The following is a 13241-nucleotide window of genomic DNA, read 5'->3' on the forward strand; positions in this document are numbered from 1 at the left end:
CACACACACACACACACACACACACACACACACACACACACACACACACACACACACACACACACACACACACACACACACACACACACACACACACACACACACACACACACACACACACACACACACACACACACACACACACACACACACACACACACACACACACACACACACACACACACACACACACACACACACACACACACACACACACACACACACACACACACACACACACACACACACACACACACACACACACACACACACACACACACACACACACACACACACACACACACACACACACACACACACACACACACACACACACACACACACACACACACACACACACACACACACACACACACACACACACACACACACACACACACACACACACACACACACACACACACACACACACACACACACACACACACACACACACACACACACACACACACACACACACACACACACACACACACACACACACACACACACACACACACACACACACACACACACACACACACACACACACACACACACACACACACACACACACACACACACACACACACACACACACACACACACACACACACACACACACACACACACACACACACACACACACACACACACACACACACACACACACACACACACACACACACACACACACACACACACACACACACACACACACACACACACACACACACACACACACACACACACACACACACACACACACACACACACACACACACACACACACACACACACACACACACACACACACACACACACACACACACACACACACACACACACACACACACACACACACACACACACACACACACACACACACACACACACACACACACACACACACACACACACACACACACACACACACACACACACACACACACACACACACACACACACACACACACACACACACACACACACACACACACACACACACACACACACACACACACACACACACACACACACACACACACACACACACACACACACACACACACACACACACACACACACACACACACACACACACACACACACACACACACACACACACACACACACACACACACACACACACACACACACACACACACACACACACACACACACACACACACACACACACACACACACACACACACACACACACACACACACACACACACACACACACACACACACACACACACACACACACACACACACACACACACACACACACACACACACACACACACACACACACACACACACACACACACACACACACACACACACACACACACACACACACACACACACACACACACACACACACACACACACACACACACACACACACACACACACACACACACACACACACACACACACACACACACACACACACACACACACACACACACACACACACACACACACACACACACACACACACACACACACACACACACACACACACACACACACACACACACACACACACACACACACACACACACACACACACACACACACACACACACACACACACACACACACACACACACACACACACACACACACACACACACACACACACACACACACACACACACACACACACACACACACACGCACACGCACACGGGTGTTTCAGCAGCGAACACTTTCAAAAATTGTCGAAAATGGGCTTTTTGTGGTAAAAGTGTGGCTTTTGAGGCATAGTATTACCAGTGTTTGCGGACACCAGAAAACCGGTAAATCGTCTGAAGTAGTAAGCTGGTTAACTGGTATTTAATAATTAACTTTTTAACTAGTAGAGTTATCCGCCTAGTTGTAATTAGAGATTTGTAGCCGGTCATTAGTAATAGCCATATCAGTTTTTAGAATTAAAAAAAAACGCAATTACCCTCACCGCTGTGGCTGGACAAAGTTTGGCTGCATCGTGCGAAAAATACATGCGCTATCGAAAGCATGCAGGCAAAGCATCCCCTCCAGTGCAGGTAACTAGTCGAAAAAGCCACATTTTGTCGAGCCACAGCGCCAAGGATAATCGCATTTTCGAAATTATAAAACCTGATATGGCTATTACTGACGACTGGCTGCAAATATCTAATTGCAACTAGGTGCCTAACTGCAATACCTAAACAGTTAATTATTAAAAATTAGTTAACCAGTTTACTAAGTTATACGATTCAGCGGTTTTCTGGTGTCCGCCAACACTGTTTATGCTATGCTGTAAAAGCCATACCTTTACCCCGAAAATTCTATTTATGAAAATTTTTTAAAGTGTTCACTGAAACACCTGATATATAAGAAGGGGGTGAAGACGGATGGATCCGGTAGAACATAAACGTAATTCGGTTGACACATGGTAGAAAAACAACTTTATTAAAGTTGTTGTTTTTCTACCGTGTGTCAACCGAATGACGTTTATATATATATATATATATATATATATATACTTTTCCTTGTGCCCCTCAGAATGAAGGCCGAAAAAACAAAACACGCCAAGAAGGAAGAAAAGTGAGGACGGAGTCTTCACTACAACAGCTGCAAAAAAATTACTCTTCCTGAGAGATTCCCAACACTCGGCGCCAACTTTTGTTTGTCGGAAGAAAGCAGGCGGCGAGCCTCTAATTTCAGACACGGCCCTTTCATCGTTCCGACAGCAGCCGAGTATAAGCAGGGAAATGGAAGGATGGGTTGCAGAAATATAAGAGGAAGAAATTCTGAGAACAAAAAAAAAATCGTTTCTCCAAAACTTCGCTTTGATTAATGAATTCCACACTGTGATTAAGCAGTGTCCAACTGAAAGAAAAGTTTCATTAAAGATATTGCGCACTTTTTCCCAAACAGGATTTCACAGCGAGTGCCTAGTAAACTTTCAAGGCTTCTTACTTCACGGTTAGTCCGCTACATTCAACGAAAAAAATTTCGAATCATCACGCAGCTAATGCTTTTAAATGGGCTAGTTGGTTTACGGATTCTGACATGCTAACTAACGCTAAAAAGAGACTTACACTGAAATAAGAAAATAGAATGTCATAAAAAGAAAGGACGCAGTGTCCTGTCCCTTCTTTTTGTGTCCGTGTTTTTTTAGCGTTAGTTACCATGACAAGATCACACAACTCCGAAACAGGCAACAAAAATAATTGACTCTGTTTAATGCTTTTTTACTTCCACGGAAGACTCACACAAGCTTGAGAGACAAATTGGTCGCTTTGACTTATAGTTTGAGCAACTTGTTTCGACTGACTACCGCTACATTCGAGCAACGAACGCACTGCACAAACGCACGTGTTTGTCGTGCACAAATGCCGTCGCGAGCCCTGTGGCAACCACAACACTTGCTGCCGAGAAGGGCAATTAACTGGCACTAAAATTGTAATGAAGAGGTGCTATGATACTTGGGGTTAAACGTGATCGCAAAGTTGCGCTTAGGCTGTGACGGACGCCGTATTGGAAAGGTTTTGATTAATTTCGACCATCTGGGGTTCTTGAACGTGCACTGATATCGCACAGCACACAGGCGGTTTTGCATTTCACCTCCATCGAAACGCAGTCGCCATGGACAGGATTCGAAAACGCGACCTTTGAATCCGCAGCCGAATGGCATAGCAGCTAAGAAATCGCACCGGTTTGTTCTGATGAGGGGAGACCTAAAGCTGAATGCGCCAGTAGCCAGATTTGTTCACTCGCATTTTTTTGGCTGTGCTGGCTCTCTGCACCATAACCGCCTTTGTACACGACCTCTCGAAGACCGTAACCGTTGTTATCTCTAAATGGGACAACGCATGTCGTCGCACTACATACTTAATGCAATCGGAGCATGAAGGTTTGGTTTGGTTTATGGGGGGTTTTACGTCCCAAAGTGACTCAGGCTATGAGGGAAGTCGTAGTGAAGGGCTCCGGAAATTTCAACCACCTGGGGTTCTTTAGCCCGCACTGACTTTGCACAGTACACGGGTGATTGAAGGATTGATTGAATTGAATTGAATGAAGGGATTGATTGAATTGTACTGAAGAATTGGAGGATTGATCTAAACATTATGGAACAAGTCAGATCTGGTTTTTCGATGGCTAGGCTGGTTTTTCTGATTACGGAAAGATACTCACCTGCGACGAACAGCTCAACGCGAGCCACGGTGACAGTAACGGGAAAAGTGGCATTGTCGTCGTCATCGCGGTACGTGACGTTGCAGACGTAACTCCCGGTGTCGTTCTGTTCCAGCCGGTTCAGCAGCAAAGCTGGTGGGTCGCTGAGAAGCGAGAAGAATGCTCTACCCGACCATGGAGGCTGCTTCCAGTGGGTGCCGTCCACTAGTCCGGCACTTCCAGCCAGCACCGGGGTGGAGGACGTAGATGGCACAACGAGTGCGTAAGCTTTCTTCGCTTCACGATGGACACTGAAATTCCGAGACGAGGGGTCTTCGTGTTTGCTATGGTAAGTGGTGGCGAATTGATACCAGACGGCCGAGAGAGCCCGCCGCGGCGCCATGTCGATGGGACAGGGCAGCGATGTCTGCTCGCCTTCCAGGACGTGGAGCCGCAACAGCGTAGCTGAAGTCATGCCTGTGGAAAGAAACACCCCGTAACTGAACGCTGCTCTTTGATACGTGTAGAATGAGCTGATAACATAAAAGTGCAGCGGCAACTCGGGCATTAATTTACCGAGAGCATGGTGATTTGAGCTAGTAATAGCTATCATTAAGGTCTAAAGCAGTATAGGCTAAAAGTAGCTAAAACAATTTGTGATCACCCGGTGGTCACTAATGAAGATCGGTGGATGGCGCCGAAGGCCAAGGACGCCAAGAAGGAAACTCGGTTGAGATTTTAGCGTCTGCGACTTGGCGATTTGGAGCATGTGATTCAGGCGTCGCAATGAGAAACAGTGGCGCTCTTCGTGGGGTATGCAATGAATACTAGCTTTAAGTGTGACGGATTGTTCGGCGAGGTGGTGCGTGATGTCAGAGAACAGAGGCGCAACTGAGACAGCACAGCATTAAAACAGCGCATGAGTAGTGTTCTTTCTTGGACTGTCTTAATGTGTCCATTCGCTAAAGGAATCGGATGGTGCATGTTATAAATTATTCGAAACGAATTCATTATGTTCTCAACTTTTAAAGTAAATTTTCAATAATTGGCACGAAGTTCCATTGAGACATGGCGTAGTTTTTTTCGAGAACTGCTTCAGAAAATGGGGCCGCGACCGATATAGTTCATTCGTGTGGTGGTGTTGATAATACTTAAACATGGCCTCCGTGATTGGCCTCCGCCAAAGTGCCCTGGCTGGTTTAGTAAACCCTGCGGTGACACCTGATCTCGAAGGCTATGGCTGATCGAACATGCCCCTTTCACCTACTTAGATATGGCACCAATTTATTCATTTTGCTACAATTAGAAACAGATAATTTCATGTACGTTTGTCATCGCAGTCACAGATCGAATACTGACATCGTTTTGCGTACCCTTTAGTGAAGACAGGTGTGGCTTCTTCCGAGCGCTCTAGCAACAACATTATAAAAGACAGCACACTACTGGACGTCCCCACTAGTGCTTCGGCGTTTTGCATGATTATACATTTTGCAACATATTACCCTAAAAGTTTTCACTTATATTCGATTTGATTTTTTCACTCTTCGATTCGTATTCAATTCTTTTTCTAACTTCGGTTTTCAAAGTTGATCCGTTAGCAAAGCTGCGCTTTCCCATTCTGTTCGTTTTCGGAATTGTATTGCTTGCTCACCCCTATTCTGTTTCATGTGACGGTGTTCCTTGACTATGTCTAAGTTGTGCAAGAACTTCCTGAAACTGCCGATAAGTTTTAAGATTATTTCATTTGCAACGGCACAAGAACAGACTGCATGAAAACGCCAAGGCCATCAATATGTAAGCATGAGATATCTCCCTTTCAGCAGTTTTCTGCGCCTGTTTTTACTCATTGAGGGAACCCAGAGCGTAGCACAAAGATATCATCCAGAATCTCAACATCTGTTCAACTTAACTTCGAATTTAGGGAAAGTGGGACTACATTCTTATGGGAGAATCCCTTAAGTTCCAGACAAGAAATCTGGAGAATTTCGGTACGATCACCATATCACTGCAAGGGAAAGGAACAATATTATTTGGTCATAACACCAAGGAGAAAAACCCGATTCTTTTAGAAACTAGTATAGAACACTATGAATGTCGGACCCAACCAAAGGCGATTGTTTGATCAGAAAAAAAAAGAATACATTAATCTGCTTGGTGAGCTGTATCCATCTGCCGCAAAATTTGTATCCAGGTAACGTTAGCCACTATCTCTACACTTCTTTTAATTAGAGTGCTTCTGAACAGGAAACATTTAAAATAGCGGTCGTCTCATACGACACACAGACAAGTGAACTTCATGTGTATCTTCATTTCCCCACACAAAAAAAGCAAGTCGTGCGTGCAATTTAAAAACGTCTTTTTCTATTAGCGAACGCTAAAGGAACTATGCTAAGCGAAATTAGTAGTTTCCTCGTGGCGAGCGTGAATCTACACTGCATATACACTCTTGAGTAATTCCTAACTTGATGCGGCAAACAAATGAAAGTTGAACGAGGGAATATGGCCGATATTTTTCCTCAATATTTCTGATATCTAACAATTCTTTCCTCAAAAGCAATAAATATACTTGAGATAAAATATGCTATGAACAATGAACAATTATTTAATACTGCACGTTTCATTTCAGTACCTTTATGTTGGTCTTCCTCAGTGTAGTTATTCCCAGTTGTCTTCGAAAGCAAAATCCCCATGAAAATCACCAAACATCGCAGGGAAAAAGATTCCAGCAGAGTGGCTTTCAACTCCATCTCTTTGTAATCCAGAAGGACTTCGCTGCAGAAGCAATCCGAAGAGCGACGCAGAGTGATATCCTCGTGCTTAAAACACTTGGCTAGAAACAGGTTTTCAAGCGCTCACAAGGGCACGGAGGGAAAGTTAGAGTTGAAACATGCACCGAGTTCTCTCGCACGCGCACTGCCTCGAAGTACCCTAGCGGCCTGAGCGTCCGAAACGCGAATGGGGAAGCGAGCGCGCCGTAGGAACGAACCACGGAAAGCGGAGGGACGTAGGGAGCGACAGAGTGGGAAATGGGGAGTTACGAAGACGGCTCGTCAGCGCCATCTCTCGAGAACGCTCAAAAACCTTTGGAGACGCCACAGCGCTGGCGCGCCGCCTTACCACGGTGTAAGAAAGCATACAGTCGATATGGAGGCATCTCTGAGGCAGTGTATAGTCAATCCTTTGAATGGGAGAGGAAGCGGTGGACATGAACGAGAGAAATAATGGGAGGGACATCCAAGTTGTGTTGGCCCACCATGCCATTGTTGTGTTAAATCTATGGGATGTAGTACAAAACGAGTCAGATTAACCAACCTATGCACTGTGTAGGACACCACTTTTTTCATCTGTAACCCTAAAAGTTTGCTATATAAAAGCGCACGTCATTAGACATTAGAGATAGCTTCAGAAGCACTAGACTTTTCCTGGGAATGTTAGCTTTCTGTGCATTCAGTTTTCGGCGCATGGTGAACATTAGCACATTATGGGGTCGCGCGTGCCATGAGGGGACTAGAACGTTCCACTTGTATTCCACTGCCCAAACGAATGTTTGCTTTATGCAGTTCAGGTCGCATTGACACAATAATGCATATTCAACTCTTTATCTCGCTTTCCTCAGTGGTGCATGAAGGCTATGAATAATTCGGTATTTTTGCCTACAAGGAAGGAGAGAAACAGAACATGCACAGAGACTTGTGGGGGAGAGAAAGGCAGCAAATGGGGAAGCACAGGCAGACACTGAGCTAGCGAGGTCAGCGTGGCATTATTCGCACGTGTTGAATATACTGCGGCGGGTTCGAGTCAGCGCTCCTGTCTTATACATTGATTGTGACATACCACGTCTTCACGAAACTATGTCTCTAAATGATTAATTTCTTCAGATTTCAATGCCTCCCAAAGAGCGTTCACAAGAGGCGGTGCAATACAGCCTGAGACGACACCAGCCGACTGAAGAGTTGCTGAAGTCCGGTTGAAGTGCGACTGACATCCGGAATTCATTATTGAATAGAAAACCCTCTTTCTGAAAGACAGAGGATGTCTCAATCGCTCCGTTGATATGGTGCGAGCAAGGACTCGCTCGAGTCTATTCGCACTCTGTCTCCGTTTGATATGTCTTATGGATCGATTTTAGGCTTTTACGTAACGGACCCTAGCGATATTAATAATCTCGAAGGAGGGTCGATGCTCCCGAACCTATTGATTTGAGTAACCGAAGTGATGTCAGCTACCGTCGCATGTGAAGACACCAAACTTTGTTGAAGTGCATTCAAAGACTGCTTGCCCAAGGAAGATGCCTCGATTTAGCCAACGCTCTAAAGACCTAGTGGGGAGCCTCACGCTACAAGAATCAATGATGAAGTATGTGTGAGTGACCTGTGCAAATTGGGAATGAGCCAGAGAGCATTAGACAAGGGCGGAGAGCCCAAAATAGTAACCACAGTTAGGTACAGTTTAATCCTAACTAATAGTGATGGCAGTTGCTCTCAGTTGAACGGCTGTGTCAACATTTCTCATTAAAATTCTTTGAAAGCCAATGAGACGGTTCAACCGCTGCCATATCTGCTCTGTGCTGGGCGCAATATGGTAAGACAAGCATGTGTGTTCTTTCGAGCAATAACTTATTCATGCACAAAATGACGGTACAGAACATCACATTTTAGCAGAAGCAAATAATTGATCATTTTTTGAGTGCAGAATTTCTAGATGAACGGAACACAAGTCACGAGACTTCCATATCCTGAATTCCTGTACAAAAATTTTGTGTATTGCTACTGTTATGGAAATATTGAAGGTCCATTCTTCCGAAGCGTAGCGAAATCTTCCCTTTAAAGTTTTTCCATCATTAGCATCGAGCATTTGACTGCTATAGAAACACAATTTGGAACATTTTTGACGAGAGGAAAACTTTAATAGCAAAAAATGCAAATCAGCTCACGGGAAATCTGTTGATATATAAATTGCTATTGTGCTATCTTAGAATATATTAAAAAATTACGTTCATAACTCGTTCCCGTTGAAGAATGCTTTTGTCGAGGTTTGTTGGGTATGACTGCCTATACTTTCTGCCTTCGTAGCTATATTATTATGCTACATTGTCTTGCTGGCTAAAGGCGCCTTCCCTAGAGTACTCTCAAACCTTGTTTTGTTTTGTTCGATAAGGGAGTAGTACAAAAATAAAGCAAATTGTGCCCTACAGCTTCTCAGATAGTTGTAAGACATGAAAATGACCTTCTCAATCTAACCGGGAATTTAGTTGCCTTCAAAGAATTTTTGTCACGTAGTCCCGGAAGTCCCCTATAATAGGCGAGTTTTTAAACACCAGGTATTGCAGGGTGGAACTGAAACTATGGTAGTTAATGCTGTTTAGAGACTCAAAGGTTGCGCAATAAAACGTGTCGCTAGGAGCATCAGGCTCATCTAGAATGTGCCATATATGATAGGTGCTGTCACCAGCGTGCAGTTTGGTTTGCGGAGGAGGATTGATTACTGATATTCAAAACTTGGTTAACGGTCTTTGTCAACTATGTCAAGACCGCTGGAGTTAAAAGGCAAGCTGAGCTAGTTGCCTGATATTCGTTTTTACGATGGCGCACAAAGCGCGAACGAAACCAAAAGGTGAGAAAGGTCCATAACGTGAGCGGTGATAAACAACATTTGTCCGCTTTCTTTACCGGATGTCGTGGCTCACGGTTTTTGCGCGGACATTTTTTTTGTGGACATCTTCGCTGCCAGAGTCAGTTTGTGCAGATCGTTGTATTATGGCCTTTTAACCTTCCTTTGAACTCTAGATTCCACCCCCTTTCTCCCGCGTGGAGTAGCAGGCGAGGGCCACATTACCACCAGTCGGCCTCTCCGTCCTTGCTCATATAAAACTTTGCTCTTTGTAGCTTTCAAGATGAAAATCTCCGTATATCTGTAACTATTCATTGGTACTCTTTCAAGGCATATAAAATATCAAGCACTCGTTTTTCTTGCACAACCTTGTTTCCTCTGGAAATAGACAGCAGTTTCAACCCACAAACAAGAACAGAATGCTGGTAACCTTCTGTTTTTACTTCACTGTCTCACTGAGCTAATATTAATGATCTCTTAACAGAGTGTCGCGAGCTTACGCGGATACTCTTAACATTATTGCTGATTTGTATGACGTCAATAAAATTTTATATTCTGTGCTTGCTGAGACAGCACAGGCGCAAGCGTTCTATATAGAGACACCGATCCATTCAAACCTAGTTTTGGGAGTAGTTAGCAATGATGAGCCAGTTGAGTCAACGAAAGTGAATTTATGAGCTGAGGTACCTAAGATACGATAAATTACTATTCTTATGCATTGTACAAGTGGTGATATCGGTGTGATTGAAGTAAGTAGGCGAAAAAACTCCGAAACAAAACATTTCTGCCTTGAGGCAATAGTAAACGCGTAGAAAACATGGGCAGGACAAAGTGAGGACAAGTTACCTGAGCTTTTCGTTAAAAAGAATGTAATTCATTGTTTGCTTGCGCTGTACACTACCGTAATTGGTGTGTGCAAGCTGCTTAAAAGCGTGCAAAATCCAGGCAAAATTTCGTTTCCACTCATCTTAGTTCTACCATGGTCGCAAACTTATAGCAAAAAAAAAAAAAAAACTGATTGATTACACTGCGGAATGCGGCAGACTTACATGTATTGCTTTGATATTCGTAGGAAACGTCACTCAAAATTCTCTCCCTTCAGCGGACGTATCCTTAGAGCGCCAACTTGAAAAAAATAGAAGTTAGATTAAAGGGCATGAAAGCAGCCACTTTCAAGCCAAATAAAATATGTCGAAATAATAGACTGCACACATCTAGCAAAGTCGGTTCTGTTTTAGTTTAAGGAAAACATAAGTTGGCAAATACAAACCTATGCAATCGTTCAATCGCAATCTCGATATATATGAAGAAACTATTCTCCTGCAACTTAGAAATAATCCACCTATCGATGTGTACGCGTCCCTACCCAAAGTCGCAGGAATACGCTGCTCCGTGAACCGCTGAATAAAAGGTCATGTTGGAGCCCACAAAAGTATACAAGAGAAAAATATGAGGAAATATTCGCACAAATTCATGCCTGTCTGTCGTTTATAACATGGTTAAAGAAATAAGTAAGCAATTGACTACACTTGCGAAGGGCATTAAATGGAATATTGGTTTACCCATGAAAATAGCCACTTTTGGGTGCTTTTGAAGAAGGGCTACAAATTTGTGCCACACGGACATAGTTAAGGCTATTGAGGGTCAGACTCCTCAAATTTTAACGCAATTCGCGCAGTGCCAAACGTTCGCATTTAAAGGCAAATTAGCCTTATTACCGTTTGCCACATATTGAGTTCTCGACAACTGATTAACCGAAAAAATGCTTACTATCGTACCTATTCCTTGCACAGAAGGGCATTCAGCTTTGTTCGTAACAACCTGATATCAGAAAGCAAATGTTTTCTTCATAACTTTCATTCAAAATTAGGTGCAATCGCGAAGAAAAGACAAAAGGGGAGCACATGCGAACTGCGCTGTTTGCATTTCTTTTGATCGCTCTTTTAATGCTACTACATTTTCGGGGGGAAAAAGGCGACAATTTTACTATCAATTCTGATCAACAACATCTGCTTGGCTGCCCACACGGAAGAATATGGCTACTTTCTCGCCTTGTAAACCAACAACGGGGTGCTATTTTCAAGGTAAAATATCACTTTTAGGCTACAATAAAGAAATTTTGCACACATGAGCGCTGTTTATACTGTCGCGTAGTGTTGACTGCAGTCCGGCGAACTGGAAAACAGTGAAAATGTCTTCTAAACGAAACTCTTTATTTGGGCTGACTTGCACCCGCAAAGAACTGAATCACTCGGCGGCGGCATAGGAACAAGTGTGCTCTTTTTAAAGCTGATAGCGAACTTTCGAGATAAAGCTTGGAAAGTTACTAGAACATTCTGGAACAACGTAGAATCGGCTCCGCCTGGATGCGATCAATCGAGATTTATTTTATTTATTTATTCCTAGGCGCGTCTTGCATCACAAACAAAGCGATAAAGCGGCGTGCCGGCAGCTTCGAAGAATGAACAAACAACACTACAAACATTCGCGGCAATATTCAGGTAAAATTTATTGCTTTCTTGTAGGTGTTATCAATATCGTGATTTACGCCTAATGACAGTAAATCTGGACGCGGAGCGCCAACGGTCAAAATAAGGGCGCTAACAAACCAAAGGCACTAAGCATTTACTGTCATTACATAAAATTCTTATGGTACTGTTAATAAGGTCTGGATGATTTGCTTTCTGTCAATGCTTGTAGAACCCACAGAGACTGTGCATGTAAAGCGTGACCATTCACTGTATTGGCTGTTGGTTCTACTGCGCAACATTTTCTTTTGATCGCAGCCTATGCTTCCGGTTTCTCCTCAGGCGCTAATGGAAAGAGAAACAGACGCAGCTGATAATTTTATGCCACGTGCCGGCCCGATGAGCTTAAAGGGGCAGTACCCATCAATAATATTTTTTTTGTCGTCCAATTATTTGTGCGCTAGCCGCAACTGCACCATTAATGGGCTGCACGGAAAGTCCTTTTTTCTTGCAAAAAAAAACTACAGTGATTTCGCAAAAGTAAACTTGAGTGCCATGCGTGAGGCACTGAAAAGCGAAGAGATAAATCTTGGCTGCCTCGCTGCCAGAACGTCTCGAATAAAAAGAGGGATGAGCACCGGGTTAATTCCCGCTGATTGGCTAGAAACTTTTTCCACTTTTTCCGCTCATAAAATAGCTGAGCAGAAAAGACCGCCTCTATTTCTAAGGTTCTTTATACATGTTCTCGTCACCATGTTTTCTGATTTTTGTTTTGTCTGCTGACCTATTTCCGTGTCTCTGAACTGTGAGCAACAGCACTCAGCCGGACACGAGGTGCTATTTCTAAAAAAAATTGGTGCTCATTTTTTACCCGTGAAGACTAGCGTACTACGTTTTGTTCACAAATTGTTTACGAAAGACAACGTATGCTTTTGACAGGACTTCCGGGCATAAATATCGGAAGGCATTACAGCGATGCTATAGATAATAACCGTTGCGTCTTTTATT

At 43.7% G+C, this 13241-nt stretch overlaps 1 protein-coding gene across 1 annotated transcript in view; it reads right to left on the reverse strand.

The window, feature by feature from the left end:
• The window catches only part of LOC149335764 (uncharacterized), a 36440-nt gene extending 31810 nt beyond the window's left edge, over positions 1 to 4630 (reverse strand). Inside the window, exon 1 of the mRNA XM_089554002.1 lies at positions 4177 to 4630. Coding sequence (XP_089410128.1) covers positions 4177 to 4630 — 454 coding nt within the window. The remainder of the gene's footprint in view (positions 1 to 4176) is intronic.
• Between the last annotated feature and the right edge of the window lie 8611 nt (positions 4631 to 13241).

Source organism: Amblyomma mixtum, chromosome 7, assembly GCF_055824585.1.
Source record: "Amblyomma mixtum isolate Tamu chromosome 7, ASM5582458v1, whole genome shotgun sequence".
Classification (NCBI taxonomy): domain Eukaryota; kingdom Metazoa; phylum Arthropoda; class Arachnida; order Ixodida; family Ixodidae; genus Amblyomma; species Amblyomma mixtum.